Source organism: Hemitrygon akajei, chromosome 11, assembly GCF_048418815.1.
Source record: "Hemitrygon akajei chromosome 11, sHemAka1.3, whole genome shotgun sequence".
NCBI lineage: Eukaryota > Metazoa > Chordata > Chondrichthyes > Myliobatiformes > Dasyatidae > Hemitrygon > Hemitrygon akajei.
The window spans coordinates 53,325,835-53,344,005 of record NC_133134.1 but is presented as its reverse complement, the minus strand read 5'-3'; the positions used below and the strand labels follow the sequence as shown (position 1 = coordinate 53,344,005).

Here is an 18,171-nt window from a genome sequence, read left to right as displayed (position 1 = left end):
GAGCTGAGCTCAAGGTCTTGGCACTGTACTTCAAATGTGACAGCAATATCAAAGTAAGCCAAGGGAACATAGAATTGCCATTGCAATGATTTACACAATGGTAAACTTGACTTCTTGTGGTGGAAGTAGCCTCTCTTCAGACGTATGTTTCTAAAGGTAGCACACCAGCTGGAATTATTGGGAGGTTTGTAAAGAGTCTGAGCCAGAGGGTCAACTGTTTGTATGCATAACTGCAACTTACCAGGGATTTCTGTTGGCTTGTTTCTCAAGCAGGAGACGCTTGTCCTCATCTGTAAACTGAAGGTCCAACTCGAACGAAGTGTCGTTAAGATCATGGACATACTGCTCGATGTTGCTACATAACCTCTGTGGTGGGCTAGGCTCAGGGGAAGACAGCGAGTGCAGTGAGCCAGATGGAGCCACTTGCATGGAGACAAACTGACTGAGGAGGTCATCATACTGCAGCCAGGCACCATGGAGCAGAAAAGATTGGACAAAAAGGTCAATAATCTTATTCCCCTGATATTCTCACATCAACAACAGTTTTTAGCACAGAGAATAACAAATCAGAGGGCAACCTTTGGGATAGAACAAAAAACAAAGGGAGATGACCAAAAAGTAAAACAAAGCTGCTAAGGATCTGATTTGATGAAGTGGGATTGCAGAAAATAGTTACAGTTGATTGGTTATCGAATTGCAGAGATGCAATATTGCTCCATGAATTAAGTGTTAAATGAAGGTCTTGCTTCTGTAAATTCTGATATACAGTGATCTCCTTTCACTACATAATGAACATAAATTAAGGTTCTGGAAGTTCAGGAAGGAAAGACAAAATGATTTAAGACAGAATTATAATATGCATACATTTACTAAAAGATTAAGGTCATTTAGAAGGTAATAGGGGCATGCCCAGAGTTACAACTGGAGAGGAAATTCAGCCCTCTGTTATCTGATGTACACTACAAGACAGCAGTTTAGGGCATCAAAATACTGTGCAATATGCACACAAACATTTGTGCCTGCTGTTGAAAACTATGAGAATCAATTAAAAGTGCTGAAATTAATTTTTAGGAAAAGCATGAAAGATTCAGAAGGGTATTTGTACTCACATTGCCATAGCAATCTTCTTCATCTTCAGACATTGCTGGGAGATATGCAGTGAGTTTGGGGGGTGTCTGAAGGTGCAGATTCTCCCATGCAATAGGTTCAAAGAATGTATGGGCTTTAAGGAGTCCATAACCTCCCATTTCTTCACAGCCAAGGCGCTTGGTGTGTTCAGACACCTTGAATTTAAAAGGGAAAATAAATTATTAAAAACACATTGATAATAACTCCATGCTCGGTGTCCAATCAATTGTACTTTCCATGTGATGTAATAATTCAGTTAACAGAAGGGTAAACAAATTTTCCAGTCAGATACCACGACCAGCAATTGAACAAATGACCTTTATGGTTGTTCCTTTATGGTAGAATGTTTTCAGCATCACAATCTTTTACTTCAAACAGGTTAATAGTCTTTAAAATCACACTTGAAAGGCAATTCCTATAGCGTAGCATTCCTCCAGTAAAACTGAAATGTTGTCCAGATAATGTTATTAAATTCAAAATCAGGGCACACTTATAGAATGTAACACAATGCCACTTTATGAGATACTTTCTGGGAGTGGATATTCAGTGAAAGGCCAAGAATACAGCTGGTTGGAGTTAGCAGTTTGGTGAGTATCTTGAGATAAGCATTGAGGGAAAAAATATGAAATTACTCACCAGAAGCTTCTGCACCAAGTCTTTCGCTTTTGGGAAAAACTTTTCTGGGAATTCATATTCCAACTTTATTATTTTTTGGAATATGAGATACTCATTCCTGTGAAGGGAAATAAATACAATAAATATCACCAATCATCAAAACTATGAAGGTTTAAAAATTCACTTAATCGGTGATTTCATGAGCAAAGTGTATGAGGTTTCACAATAGAGTTAAAGGAACCCTAGAAGTTCACCATATAATGCACTGAGCAGGCCAAGTAAAACCCAAGAACTAGAGTACGAATCCTCCTCATATCAACACAATCCAGTTAGCTGGCTTAGCCGAGTACAGGTGATGCAGAAGAGGGGACAACAACTGGCTTCAGATGGGGATCATAAGTCAATCCTTGATAATAAATGTAGAATTGAGACTAGCTTTGCTGATTGATAAGTGGATCCAAGATCAGATGCGTCTACACTACTCACAACACCTGTTAGCTTAGGATGGACCTGAATCACTGAATCATAGTCAGACCATTATAGCCGGCCAACAGAAAGGGAGCAATTGACTTAGTACTCGGGTCAGAGTTGTTGCTCGTGATTTGCTACCTGTGACTAGCATACACTTAACAGTCAAATAGGCTGCTCAAACAGGATTTCCAAATTACTGCTTTCCTACTTTTCATATTCCTTGTGCACTTTAGCACAGAATAAAGGGTGGGGCAAATCCGAGAAAAAGAAATTAAGTGTGGAATCATCCCAACAGGCAATCCCCAAGGCCTCCATCGCTTCCAAGGAGTTTCTACTAGGTTAAAGTGGCCACTGCCTGAATAGCTAACTACAGCCACTTCAGTTCACCAAGTGACAGAAGTTGATAAATTACAGCAATTTATAAAGACTGATTCAGAAAACTTTTACACCTGCTTATTAACATACTTTCAAAAGCTCTGCTAGAAGTTAACGTACTTCAGTCAAATTTAGAAATCAACTTTCGGCTAAGCTCTTTGCAGACACATCTATGTGCTATAGTAGAGCACCAGGCAACGCCAGTTTGTGTGCACTAGACAGCAAGACAACAATGCTTGGTACTGTGTCAGAGGATAGCATAGTGTGGATATTGACAAGATTAAAACCAAAGAAATAACATGAGATGCTTGGGGGGGGTTCTACCATCATAATATACAATATTATGTACTTACCCAGCCCTGAAAGGTGGCAATCCAGCTACCAACTGGTAAATGATACAGCCAAGAGCCCACAGATCAGAGCTACAGAGGTTAGAAAACATTAATCAATACAGCACTTGCACATAGGTACTTTTGGAATTTCACTCACAGGGTCTGCAGTCAGAAAGGAAGGCCTGGGGGTGAAGTCCAGCCTCCTGCTTCCTTTAGTTCAGAGCACCACCATTGTAGCCACTCTATCATGAGTGCTAGTGACACAGGGAGCTTCCATTCAACATTAGAGTCAATTAGTCCTTACACTGCCTATAGGAAAATTGGGTATGATTTGTACCTTGAAGAGGAAAAGAGGGGAAATGTACCAGAGTTATTGCTCTGTGATAGTCCCTTGACAGTCTAAAGTGAGACTCAATAGGAGATGCAGATACTCTGAAAACAGTAACCACCTCCCCCCTCTAGTCAAATTCACCAGCTGTGGTATCAAACTGAGGTAAAAGTCTGTTTGGCCTATACTCCAGTGAAGGTCAGATCTGTACACGTACAGATCAATGAGGGGCAAATCCAGCACAGCCTAACACCGGGGTCAGTTTTCTACTCAGGTTCTCCAGTCAAAGGCAAGGATTGTGAACCTCGTATCCTGGCTAGTTCAGTACCTAACTGAGACAGGTCTCGAGGGCCCCAAATCCCAGAGTCTGTGGAACCCATAGCATAATGATAGTCCAGGTACCTGACACAGGCATCATTATACAAAATAGAAGGGAATGCTGAAGGAACATCTCCTATAATTAATCTGAGTTCATTTGTGATGCCTCCCACACGGCCAATGAGAAAGCACAGCACAGGATAAAGTCTAGATATATCATTAAGGATCAGGGATTTGGAGGGGTGTGGGTATGGTGTTTAAAAATCACAAAGGGAAATAGCTACCCCAGTAGAGATTTGAAAAGATGTCTACTTACCTTTTACAAGCAGATTTCTCAGTTAAAAGCTCTGGCGAAACATACTGTGCTGTTCCAACGAAAGAGTTTGCTCGTGCTGCAATACCAAAACTGGTGTAAACTGTGGAACACAACGATCAGGATACTCATACACATCTCCTACAGCCTCTCCTTCTAATCTTTTCAATTCAAGTCGTGAACAAGTGAATACATCGACTTAACAGCCTTTAAGCAAGGGGACACAAATTATAAAAGATACCTCCAATTGTCAAAGAGCCATGCAAGGTTTGTACTTAGAGCACTGGTAATTGTCCATAGTAGTGGTTTAAATGTCAGTTCTTACAGTGAAACTAGGCAGGGCTTGGTAAAACATAGCAGTTAAACCCCTGCTTTTTTTTTATACAAGAGTTTATTTTTATATAAAAGTTGGCACTGCTTGATGAATGAGAAAGGATAAATTATGCACCTTGCGTATTATCTGAAGATAATACTTTTGCTGTTCCGAAATCAGTAATCCGTATGTGCATATCTTCACTCAGCAAGATGTTCTCTGGTTTAAGGTCCCTAAAATCATTTTAAGCAGATTAAATTATCAACGACAAACTAATCATAGCTTACCTTTAATAGCATGCAATCGCACAAAGATCTCAGCCCATATTGATCAAAACCGCCCATTAGCTCAATTCTTTTCTCCATATTCTGTTAAATGCCTCAAACTGATTTACACTGCACCCTTAAAGTCTATTCATGTCTGGGCTTTGTACCCAGAAGCAACAAGCTTTGTCCTGAGCTCTGGTCACTTCATTAGATCACTATCCTGCTTTGATCCTCATCTTTGCCCTAGTGCAGCATGCCAGTGTTCTGAGGAATTTTTCCAAGCTTAAAATAAAAGTTTTTGATCTCAGTTTTCTCACCCACATTCAACAATTTGATACAATTATTGCTCCACATTTTTGAACAGCTGTCACTCTGCTGGTGTCAGTTACATCTTGGACACCACCTTTTCACTCTCTTAACTTCTACTGAACCATGAGACTTCCCTTTCCTTCCAGTTTTCTCCAACATTTTCCAGCTCTAGACCTACAATATTAATCACTTCTGTTCACAAACTCTAACCAGGCCTGCTGAGTATTTCCAGCAGTTTCTGTTACCTGAAAATTTCCGATATTGAAATCTTGCCTGTGAACTGAGTATGTGGACATTCCCCAAATACTTCACTATCACAGTTTTAACCAACCACCTCAGCATGTTCATACTTTTAATTCACCCAAAGCTACAACTGTTAATTTCCCTTAAAATAATAAACTCCTTCCCTTGTCCCGAGTGACTCTTTCGCATTTCCTCATGGCTTCTAATTTTACCTCTTTTTCATTATCTGGTTCAATTCTTCTGTCTTTCTCAGACGACTTGGAGATTGATTTTAAGCATTTTTATTTTGTGATTTCTACTTTAATTCCCTGTTTGTGTACCATCTTTCAATCTTTTTGATCACGGGAACACCATGACCTTTAACAGCTTTTACATACTAAAACAAGAGATCGTGATGCTGAGGGGTCTTTATAAACATCCATGGAGGAGGCGTTTGGAGGAATGTTAGATGTTTGGCTGGTATCAATGCCTTAATGACATTCTCCAGCAGTTCCCAGCTGGTGATGAGACTCAAGCATTCTATCAAGGCAAGACACTTCTCTCCTTAGTCGAAGACCACCCACATCAGCTCAAATCACTACTAACACGGACGAAGCAATTGAAGCAGGCAAGACATAATACAGGCCAAACATCTGTAAAAATGAAAGTCCTTACCTATGTATAATCCCAATCTCATGCAAGTACTCTAGTGCCGAAACAATCTCAGCCGAATAAAATCGTGTGCAGTTCTCATCAAATGAGCCTTGCTTACGAATGTATTTAAGCAGCTCTCCATTCTTAGCATAACTAAGACCAAAATCTGCATGGAAGCTCAGGATCAAATCATGTAAAGACTGGGGAAAACACCATGATTTACAACATTTTCCTGGAATTACATAAATATCACAAGACTGTGCTTCTGGTAAGTGCTAATCTTCAAGCATGGCCCCTTTGTACTTTCTTGAAATAGCGTGAAACATGCAATAAGAATAAAGGATACAGAGCTTCTCCTCATCCTGAAACGTGAAGTAGAGTTTTACAAAGAAGGGGTGATCCAGCCGAGACATGATATCCCTCTCTCTGGTCACATATGGTACCTTGTTCTCCTTAATGATATGACGTTTTTCCAGAATTTTAACTGTAAGATAAAGTAAGTAATTTACTGAAGCTGCTGACATAATGTTTTATATCTGCATTGAATAGAACAAGATTACTCTAATTTCCTGTGCTAGCATTGACTGTTATTGTCTACGAAGACCAAGAATCTTCAAATTCCAAAGGTTAAGCTCTACTGTCTAAAAAACATAATTAAAATATAACAATTAAATCTGGGAATGTCAAATTGGAAAAGTAGAAATATTTAAGGTTGACACTTGGTTTCAGATGTATTTGTGGTCTCACTCTCTGGTAGCCCCCTCCACCATGGGGGGGAGGGGTAACAATCTGAAAATGCTAGAATTTTAAAATACATCCCATAAACAGCCAAAGGAGTCATGCGTGTACTTAGGATGTGGGCAGCTGAGTTTTTAAACACGGCACCATCTTTACAGGAAGCAGATGAGGGAAGCCAGGCACTGGCACAGCAAAGTCTAGTTGACGTAGGCCATGAAGCTAGCTTTAATAATGGACCAAGAAAAAAAATTGAGCTAGTCACCAGTCTAAATTTTATGACATGGAAGATCATTTGGCCAATGTAATCTTTATAAGAAGGGAAACAGATGGACCCACTCAGCACTCTACCTCCACTAAACTGATTGTTTTGATACTTACCTAGCTCCCTTCCAAACATTACAGTCTCCTCCTGCACCATCTTATTCTGGCTTATTCCCCCTTTCTCTCCAGTACTGATAAAGTATCTCGGCCCGAAACTTTGACTCTTTACTCCCTTCCATAGATGCTGCCTGACCTGCTGAGTTCCTTAAGCACGTGTGTTATTCTTGATTTCCAGCATCTGCAGAACCTGTGTTTGCAATTAAATTTGCCTCCATTGTTCTCCCTGGCAGTACATTCCAGACGGAAATCACTTGCTGTATAAAGAAACCTTCCCCCAGCTCCTCTGGTTCTTTTGCTGCTTCATTCTATATCCTCAGTTCTCAGTCTCTCCACCAATGGAAGCAGATACTTTATTTACATGAATTTGTGAAATTGAGATCTATCACATCTCTTCACATTTCCCAGGAAAACAACCCCAGCTTCTCCAATCCTTCTATTGAAGGATAATCTTTGAAATCATTTTGGTAAATTATATCTGCACTCCTAAACCTTTTATATCCTTCTTAAACTGTTGGAAACCAATCTTTTATAAAAGGTCAGTCGCTTTTGTTTTACTCTTATTTGCTTTTCCCGTACTTATAAATGCCAAGATTCACATTTTTTAAATTATCCGCCTTCACAATCTTCCCTTCCGCTTTCAAGTGTACGTATTCCCTCCCATCCCTTGCTTTTTTTTTCTTTTTTAAAGTTCATATTGCGTCTTCCAAGTAGCATATTCCATCTAGTTCATATTGTCTCTTCTCACCATTCCTACCAGACTGTAACATCAAATTACACAGCACTGAATTTCACCTTTACCCCAGCCTTTCTAGGGCTTCTTGAAATCCTCACCATGCCCTCAAGTTTTGAGTTATCTGGAAGTTTAGAAAATGGGCACTGTATATCCAGTCCAAAAGATTGATTATTCAGTAAAGCAGTGGTCATAGTGCTAAACCCCAGGAAAAATCCCATTGTATACTTCTCCCCAGTGCAGAAACAAAACTGCGTTTCACACTATTTTCTGTTATTCAACCACATTCGTAAGCATCTGCCCTTTTAATGATATTCAGTCTCGTGATGTTCTTATCTTGGAACTGATAGATTATCAAACACATTTTATTAACTGGCCTTCTGTTATACTATGAAATATTTTATAATTTGCTTTAACTTAAGTTTAGAAACAAAAAACGAATCTATTCTTCAGCTTCAGTGTCTAGGGAAAGGATCTTTGTGCTTGGGTAAAAAAAAAATCAGCTCATTTAATACTTGCATCAGACTGATTCCATCTAGCAAGCATTCATAGTTATCTTGAGGTCAGTTACCTAACAGGCTGACTCAACTGTGACATGAGACTAATTCCATTTAGTCTCATGTTCAGAACCACAAACGGGGTGGGGTGGGGGAAATGGAACAAGTTTCCAATCAGCTTGGCAATAAAAACAAAGAAATTCAAATATTTCCTTCTATTTTTGACACATATCTGCTGTGAGGTTTGCAAATGTAGCAGGGACTGCCTTTCACATTCAATAACTTGTTCCAGAGTTTGGCTAACACATGGCGGGTAAGTGATCTTGGCCTGAGGAAGGGTAGAGCCATTCCAGAACCCACCACTCAGGAATGTGATCAAACCTAAGTCCTATCATCCCTTGTTTCTAAAGCCTGTACAGCAATTGGGAGTCAAATGCTAACAGTTGTTTCTAGTTATCTTGGTAAAATTAAATGTGAGCCATGGTGGAATTAACAACTCAAAACTATCAACTGAATTAGAAGGAAAGTCCATTAGTTTTTACTTACTAGCATATTCTTTACCAGTTGTCTGTTCGCGGGCCAACACAACCTGCGGAGAAACAAACAAAGCAGTCAGCTACCCTCCAGAACAAACTCAGTTACACTCGCATCCATCACTTATAACCAAAGCACATCTTACCAAACTCAAATTCTTCTAACGTCACTCAACCATGACTATACTTCTGCAATTCTAAGACTGCAGACCCCTGTTTCAGCTGGGCATGCCACACCACAATAACCTACAGCTATCAGCTGTGCAATGCCAAAATGTATCCTGCATGCAATCTAAAGCAGTCTCCAACCACTGGGCTGCAGACCAGTACCGGGCCGCAAGGAAACAATATGATTTGACGATATGAAACGATATGAGTCAGCTGCACTTTTCCTCATTCCCTGTCACGCCCACTGTTGAACTTGAACGCTCGCAAGGTCATTACCCACACGAGGTCATCAGTCGGTTATTAACCTACAACTACTCGATGAGTAAAAACCAAACGTCACTTGAGAGTTTCTTTGGAAGAGGTGGTAGGGAACATAAAAGGCCTAACAATGATGACAACGCAGAGACAGCTGAGGCCGAGACTGCAAAACAAAAAGCTTCCTTCAACAGAAAATACAAGAAGTCGTACATAAAATATGGCTTTCACGCAACCGGTGACTCGCATGCTCCAAGCCCCCTGTGTGTGATACGTGGAGACAAGCTGTCTAATGAGGCAATGAAGCCCTCAAAACTGCTTCAGCACCTTGAGTCCAAGCACCCGGCACTTAAAGACAAACCCATTGGGTTGTTTGAGTGGAAAAAACGTGAGCAAGCGGGACAGAAGCAAGTGCTGAGAGCCACCACCTCCACAAATGCTGCTGCTCTGAGAGCGTCGTACTTAGTGGCCAGCCGTATTGCTAAGGCTAAGAAGCCTTTCACTGTTGGTGAAGAATTGATTCTGCCTGCTGCCAAGGACATGTGCCGTGAACTGGAACTAACAAGATGGCACAGGTTTCTCTTTCAGTTACCACAGTTTCAAGAAGAATCGATGACATAGCGGAGGACATCGAAGTACAACTGTTGGAATGGCTTAACGAGTCACCATGGTATGCTATCCAGGTCGACGAGTCTATCGATGTCGACAACAAGGCAATACTGCTGGTTTATGTGATATATATTTCAAGACGATGTGCACGAGGATATGTTGAGTGCACTGCCGCTGAACTGGGGCAGAACTATTCAAGCCTTTGAATGACTACATGTCAGGCAAAATGGACTGGTCATTCTGTGTTGGAATATGCACAGACGGGACTGCAGCTATGATGGACGGCTGTCTGGTTTCACTACCCGAGTCAAAGAAGTGGCTCCTGAATGCCAGTCTACACACTGTGTCATACACAAGGAAATGCTGGCTAGCCGAAAAATGTCACCTGATCTTAACAGCATATTAAGGGACGTTGTTGAAGTTATCAATCACATCAAAGCAAAAGCCCTTAACTCACGTCTGTTTGAGCAGCTTTGCGAGGAAATGGATGCAGAACACAAACACGTTCTCTTACACACTGAGGTCAGGGGGCTATCAAGGGGGAGAGCCCTGGCCAGGGTTTGAGTTAAGAGAGCCGCTACAGAGATTTCTTTCAGGGAAAAGGTCACCACTGGCAGCACACTTCAGTGACAAGGAGTGGATAGCAAAACTCGATTATCTGTGTGACATCTTCAACCTGCTCAATGAACTCAATTTGTCACTTCAGGGGAGAATGACAACTGTCTTCAAGTTGGCAGATAAAGTGTCTGCTTTCAAAGCCAAACTGGAACTGTGGGGACGGTGCGTGGACAGGGGCATATTTGACATGTTCCCAACATTAGCTGGGACTTTCGGAGAGACTGAGGCTGCACTGTCCTTCTCACAGCTGGTGCGCGATCACCTATCTTCGCTGTTGACAGAATTCGAGCGGTACTTCCCAACCGCAAATGACCCAAGACATGCAAAGGAACGGGTCCGTGACCCATTTGCAAATGTCCCTGGTGAATCATCCATGTCAGTGCAGGAAGATCAACTCCGAGCTTGCAAATGACAGTGGGCTGAAAAGTATGTTTGACATAACATCTCTGCTGGCATTCTGGATCAAAGTCAAGGTTGAATATCCTGAGATAGCCACGAAAGCACTGAAAATGTTGCTTCCATTTCCAAAATCATCTCTCTGCGAAGCAGGGTTTTCTGCAATGAATGCAACAAAAACTAAATTGCGGAATAGACTGGACATAAGGAACCCCCTTCGAGTATCTTGTTGCAGGGAAACAAGCCCAGGGCTCCCAGTGATTCAGCAATATTGGTGTGTTGCAATGATTTTATATGTTCATACGAGGAATATGTGCTGTGTGTTTAATATTCAAACATGCTTAAAATGTTATGATGCTATTGACTTGAAAGTGACTTATAATTGACTTATCACTATATTCATGTGGGAAAATATGTGCTTTGTGTTTAATATTAAATTCATTAGATAAACCCTTTTAGAAACGAAATTGTGTATATTAACCACTTATAAGTGACTTATGGTTGACTTATCATATTCTGATCGTGATTAACACACCTCCCATCCAGTTGGCCGATCTGCAAGAATATTGTCAATATTAAACCGGTCCACGGTGCAAAAAAGGTTGGTGACCCCTGATCTAAAGGACCTGACTACAGTGAAGATAATGCACATCTAACTAAACTTAAAACATGAACTTTATCTTCATCATTACTGACTATCCTCAAAGGCAACATTAAACCACTATTCATACCACCCCGTTTATTATTTTCTCTTTGCACCTGAAGTCATAAATACCTAAACAAATGCAGTGAGAGTGACGCCAATTCCCAATTTAGTTAGAGAATTCAGCCACTGAATCCATGCCAACCATTAAACCCATTTACACTAATGCCATTCTATTCTCCCCACATCATCGACTCTCCATAAATTCTGTCCCTCTCCATAAATTCTGTCCCTCATCCAAACACTTACAGCAGCTAACTTACTCATCTGCAAGCTTTTGGGATAGGGGAGGAAAGCAGAGCATGGAGGGGAGGTGGAGACAGAAGTGAAACAATCTCAGGGGAAATGAGCCAACTCCACATACAGAGGTCAAAATCCAATCCAGGTTGCTGAAGTTGTGGTAGAGCAGCTGTACCCATGGCACCACTGGTCTGCCAGGGCTGGGCTGATAGTAAAGGGTTGAGAAGAATGTGCTGGGATATTAAAAGAGCTCACCAGGGAAAAAGAGGAGAAGATGCTTCCCCTGGTGTGGCGAGTCCAGAATAAAGAAGAGAAATGAAAGGTCAGTCTCATAAGGGAAATAGAAAAGACGAGTGCATTTTATTACATTTAGTAAGCAGGGACAGAGAAAAGACTGATACTTGGGATTTCACTGACAAACTTGACCAAGAGTAGCACAAAAAGTGCCATTTTGAAACCCACCCATAAATGGGAACATGTTCTTTTCATCAATGTCCATTGCCACTGACCCAGCTTCCTTGCCTGCTATCGCTGAGTCAGATTTATCATATGTACAATAAAACACACACTGAAACAACAAACAGCCTAAAGTAGTGCCGGGGACAATCTGCAAGCGTTGCCACAGATTCCGGCACCAACAAAGTACGCCCACAATGTTCTGCACAACACAAGCAGCAATTAAAAAACAGCAAAGCAAGCTCTTTTCTCACTGATCCCACTCAAACAGTCAGCCCGCCTCTGGGCCCTTGACCACTGATCTGTTCCCTCAAAGCCCAAGTTCATTATACTATCTTGCGCGCTCAGACCTAATAACACTATCCAGAATACTGAACTGCTCTTGGGTCAGCTTCTGCCATGCTGTCCAGGGTCACTGACTTGTAGCCACGTTGCCTGCTAATACAGATCTATCTTCAGTGCATGTGGCCTCTTACTTTTATTCACAATTGTGTCCTCACTTAAAGCTTTTCTAAAGAGTATCTGGCACAGCTCAGACTTCATAATCCATTTGCTTTTAAATTGCTAAGTACCAAAACATCATGAACACCCACACTTCCAAATGGCAGACGTTCAGGAATACATCAGTCAAGCTTTTCATAGGGGCAGGAGTTTGTACATCAGGGAGCATTTGTATATTAATTTACAATAAAGAAAAGCTATCCTAAACACATGAACCAATTAAAAATCCTCATAACAGGAATTTGTGCTACACAGTTCCATTAATAAAAGGTTGTGTACAATTCTCAAACAAAGGTTTACTGGCAGAAGTAAACAATTCTAATATAGTATAGGAAATGATTAAAGCTTCACAAACATTGCTCTTTTAGAAGGGACCTGGTTACTGATGGTGAAAGGAAGTGAATGATTCACAGCTTTCAAAGTCAATTGTGTGTAGGTGATAGTCACTGACTTGTTTGTGGAGGCAAATGAGACCCATAATAATTGCAAATGTTTTAATTCACTTCTGTAACCTGAAGCATGTCAAAAGAAAAATGTTCTCCAAAAGCGAAGGGTTATCTTGAGGACATGAACACTGAGGGAAAACATGCAGGTAATTCAAATCCGCCAACAGCAAAACAGCATTCAATTCCAATAAAGGAACAAAAACAGAAAATACTTAACACTCAGCCAGCAAAGCAACATTTGTAGAAAGAGACATTTAGGGACAGGTACAGGGAACCATCCTCAGACCTTAGGGAAGCTGAATGCCCGGGATTACTTAAGGTAGCGATAAATATTTGAAAGAGCCAGGAATTAAGGGTTATGGGCAACTGGCACAAGAGGAGCTGAAGCCAGCGTATTACCCTGAATGATTGGGGCAGGCTTATCTGAGCTGCTTGCCGACTCCCATTCCTTCCTCCCCAGTTCCAAGGTCTGCTGTCGTAAAATGGTAACTGGCTTCTTTCCACAGATGCTGCTTTACTAGTTCAGTCTGCCTGGCATTTTCTGCTTATGTTCCACATTGCATCATCTGCACTTTTATTTATTTGCCTCTTCCTCCTGGGCTGCAGCATTGTCTGGCTGCATGAATCCCATATACATGCAGAAGCATTGTTGCAATTTACTGGCTCCAATGGCTTTTCTAGTTTGTAGCCCTCATCGTGAGGAGAATGTTATTAGGAGGCACATTCAAAATACTCGGCCCCTCTACCAGCTCCCAGAATGACTGATCAATTAATAGCCCTGCCAAACTGCAGGAAGGGCTCTATCAAGCACTGGATTCGGCCACCCCAAGGGTACAAAGTATTACCACCTTCAGAATATGCCTCATCTTTTGGACTGCCACAGGTTTCTCCAAATCCATCATCTCCAAGAGTAGCACATGTCCAAAGTGTCAGGAATCAATCTGAAATCTGCAGTCGGAATTCCAAAGGGTCAGACAGATTACACAATTCTGACCAAATGGTTTCCTTGGAAAGAATCCAGTTGTTCTGATGAGCACAGGAGAAATATCGTAAAGCTCCACCAAATAAAATTAACCAGGGATTTGTACATGTCTGGTACTGTTGGAAAAGACTAATGTTCATATTAATGCCAAAAAGCAAGGGGAAAAGTACATAGTAAGAGACTAAGAACTAAAATAAAATTGAATACGAAGCTTTTGCATGCATATAAGTTTAAGTGCCTGGGAAAAGGGAATGCTAAGCTACATTAGGGACCCAAAAAATGACTGGTATGCAATAACAAAGTACAGCTTGAAGCAGAGTAAGCCATTTATTACCTCATACCTGCTCTGCCTTTCAATGAAAACAATTTTTTTACCTCAATGCTACTTTTCTGTACTAATGCCACTTCCTAATGATTGATGCACGCTCAGCATACACAGTCACTGAGCTGTCATGGCTCCATATGGTAAGAACTCCGAAGATTTACAGCTCTAAATTTTTCTCATCTCTGCCATATAACTCTTAGATCTACACAACCCACTGATAAGAATCATCCAAGCCATCAAGTACTGCAAAAATATTCTATGTTTCAACAAAGTCACTTCTCCTTCAAACTCCTGAGTCTACTGAATCTCACCTCATACACTATATACACCATTCCTAGAATCAATATGGTCAACTTTCACTGCAATCTTTCTATTCCAAGTATATTTTTCCCAAGACACTGACTCCAATTATAAGGCCCTGGTGAGACGAGCCTGGTGTCCAACATCTTTACACTCTTACTCAAATCCTCTTGTGATAAAAGCCAATATCTGCCTTCCTAATTGGTTATAGAACCTGCAGGAAACCAAGGTGTCTCTGAAGCTAGCTTACTAACTCTTAACTGGATTTTTAAAAAATATACATTTTTTTTCTTACAAAGGCAGAAGGATTGGTTGGAATCCCCACAAATATTCTGCACGTTTTCCAAGAAAAATTATGCTGAGAAAGTCTATTTGATATATCAAACTACTTGATGGGATAAAGATGGATGGGGAAGAAAGTTGTAGAAAAGCTAACCGTGCTTAAAATCACCCAATCTGGATGGGAAGTATCCAGTAAAGTGAGGGTGGGAATTGCAGAGGGGGTAGCTATAAACTTGTACTACTCCTTGAATACAAGAATGATACCAAAAGACTCAAGAATGACACAAGTGCTCATTGAAAATGGTGGATACTCAAAAAACACCTTGATTTATCATTGGTGAAAAAATGATCAGTAAAACAATTTAATTAACCTTGAAGTTAGAAATGCTAACAGCCACAAGGCTTTATTAAATAGAAGAAAATTTTGTCAGAATTTTTTGGACAGACTTTTGAAGAGCCAATAGATAATGATTAGGATGACCAGACTTGTGCTTCTGCATACATAAAATCACAGAAGCTGCTAGCACATTAAGGAATCAGTTAATGAAATATGGGACCCTGGGTTTCATAACGAGAGTCAGGATACAAGATGTGCTTGTTGAAGATCTATAAATATTGATATTTCATATCCAGAATTAGACACAATCGACACTGTCTCCTAATCCCAGTTACCACCTTCCGCACTTTAGAAAGGATATGAAAGTCCTCTACAGGACTTAAGGTTGCAAAGATGAGGAACATTAGTTGCAAGGACAAAAGTGGAGAAGTCGGGATTGATTGCTTTGTAAAATACAATACTGAGACGAGTAATAGTTGTCAAAATTGTGATGGATTACATTGGGCAAATAGAGGAAAATGCTTTTCAGCCAAAGAATTTAAGGGATATGGAATTGAAGTGAATAGCAAAAATTCCAGGGGTGATGAGAGGATGGCTCCAACCTGGAATATACCAACTAAAATGTACTGGGTGCAGATTAAATTCCAGCTTTTGAAAGAAAATTGGGTAAATATTTGAAGGCAAGAAGTTCCAGGATTATGGTGAAAATGACAGAATAAGATTAAGTGGAATTCTCTACAAAGATGAGATGATATAAGGATCAGAAAGACTGTCCTTTATTACAATGTTAAATACTGTGTTAATATAGCTAAGTCTCAACACCAGGCTGAATCAGGTCAATTCCTAGCACAAGGTTTGAATTCAAGATCTCTTGCCTCAGGTTAGAATTGGTGCATCTTAAACTGACCCAATCTAAATCCTTGGACGAGGCACACCAGTACAGTGCATCTGCCACTCACAACACAACTCATACAAATTACCAGGAATATGCCATGCACACAAGCAATTGGACACGGAACACCCTTAACGTGGACCAATCCAAAAGTAAGTTCACCATAGATGAGAATGAAGACAACTCTTTGTACAACCAAGAAGGCAATGTCCATATTTTTTTTTAAAAAAGGAAAAGCAATCTACAAATCCAAGTATAAATACATACTGTTGAGAATGATCCCTCGCCAAGAATCTTGCCAAACTTGAAATCTTCAGGTCGCTTTTTGCGTGGTTGCTGAGCATGGCCAGCTGACTGCTGCCGCTGCGTCTGCACTACAGGTTGCTGCCGTTGCCCTGTTCGCTGTGGTAAAGAGCCCATCACTGGGCCAGTGTCGCCTGCACTGCTGTCCATGGAGGCACCAGAGATCGTTGGTCGCACGCTGGAGTCTGACTGATTCCTTACCATGGATGGAGATGGGCAAGAGCAAAGGACTACACTGGACTGAATGGGAACATCATACTGAAAAACAAAGCAGACAGGAAAACGGGTTCATTAACAAAGTCATAACACAGTCAGTAAAATTCAGGTCATGGAGAAATTAATCAAGACAAGTGCATACACTGTGTGCATTCACATGCAATCCAAACAAAATGAGACAACACTGTACAACCAGTCATTAAATATTCTCTGACACAGGCAATTTTAGAACAAAAGAGGAAAGTTACCATAAATCCCTGAGCACTTGATTTCCCACTAACATGAGGCAGTACTTGGATGTGCAATTGAAGTATCGTGGCCTGCAGGACTGTGGTCCTATAGCTCGAAGACAGGAATACTTTGGAGAGCTTTATTGTTCCATTAGTACAGAATCCTGAAAGGCCTCCTCCTAAGTTGTAAGCTTCGATGATTCAACGGGAACATGACCCCCTAACTGCAAATATGACTCATAAGCCCAGGGAGGGAGGTGCTGTCAGACAAAGGATAAAGGGAAGTTCAGTCTTTGTGATGGGAAAGGGAACAGCAGCTTTCAGGAAAGTGTTTTAACTGTTACTTTCTCCTGCAGAGGTTGGCAATAAATTGGGTTGGAATCACTGTACTCTCATCCTCTATTTCACTACTTTGCTCAAGATTCAACAATAGGCACATCACATTATTAAAATCCTGAATCACCCAACATAAAAATTTCATCCTTCATTTGGGAAGAGTTGTAGTCAAAGCTATAGACTCATATATACAACACCCAACACCTACCGAACATTAACCTTCCTTTTGCCCACTGACTCTAATCCTATTTGTTCACATCAAGTCGATGTTCTGCAATGCCTTGCCTACCCAAGTACCGCTCAAAATGTCCCTCAAATGCAATGATTGTATCCAATTTCACCACCTCCTCTGGAAGTGTTCTAAACAAAAGGCGAATTGGTTGACGATGTGTTGAGGCCTTCTGAGAACCCAAGGTTTCTTATCACAGTAAGAGCCTGTGGTATTACAGGAAAGATACTGGCATGGATTGAGCACTGGCTGATTGGCAGGAGGCAAAGAGTGGGAATGAAGGAGCCTTTTCTGGTTGGCTGCCAGTGACAAGTGGAGTTCCACAAGAGTCTCTGTTGGGATTGCTTCTTTTTATGTTACATATCAATGATTTGGATGACAGAATTGATGGCTTTATGGCAAGGTTTGCAGACGATAAAAAGATGGGAGCAGGTAGTGTTAAGAAAACAAAGGGGTTACAGGATTTGGATTAGGAGAATGGGCAAAGAAATGGCAGATGGAATACAGAGTCCGGAAGACTATGGTCAAGCACTTTGATAGAATAAATAAAAGGACTGACTATTTTCTAAATGGAGGGAAAATTCAAAAATCTGCGGTGCAGAAGGATTTTGGAGTCCTCGTGCAGGATTCCCTAAAGGTTAATTGCAGGTCGAGTTGGTGGTGAGGAAGGCAAATACAACATTAGCATTCATTTCAAGAGGACTAGAATAAAAAAAAAATCAAGGTTATAATGTGGCTTTAAGGCAATAGTGTGCCCTCACTTGGGAGTACTGTGGGCAGTTTTGGGCTACTTATCCAAGAAAGGATATGCTGCCATTGGAGGG

The 18,171-nt window shown here is 40.9% G+C and overlaps 1 protein-coding gene across 2 annotated transcripts in view; it reads right to left on the bottom strand.

Annotated features, from left to right (window-relative positions):
- The window catches only part of LOC140735622 (3-phosphoinositide-dependent protein kinase 1-like), an 84,200-nt gene that overhangs the window by 12,953 nt on the left and 53,076 nt on the right, over nt 1–18,171 (bottom strand). For both annotated transcript variants that reach the window (XM_073060877.1, XM_073060878.1), the window contains 10 exons: nt 16,301–16,594; nt 8,537–8,579; nt 5,991–6,128; nt 5,666–5,810; nt 4,329–4,426; nt 3,884–3,959; nt 2,943–3,011; nt 1,765–1,861; nt 1,110–1,283; nt 242–459 (listed from right to left, as the gene is read on the bottom strand). In XM_073060877.1, the coding sequence (XP_072916978.1) occupies nt 242–459; nt 1,110–1,283; nt 1,765–1,861; nt 2,943–3,011; nt 3,884–3,959; nt 4,329–4,426; nt 5,666–5,810; nt 5,991–6,128; nt 8,537–8,579; nt 16,301–16,594 (1,352 nt within the window). The remainder of the gene's footprint in view (nt 1–241; nt 460–1,109; nt 1,284–1,764; nt 1,862–2,942; nt 3,012–3,883; nt 3,960–4,328; nt 4,427–5,665; nt 5,811–5,990; nt 6,129–8,536; nt 8,580–16,300; nt 16,595–18,171) is intronic.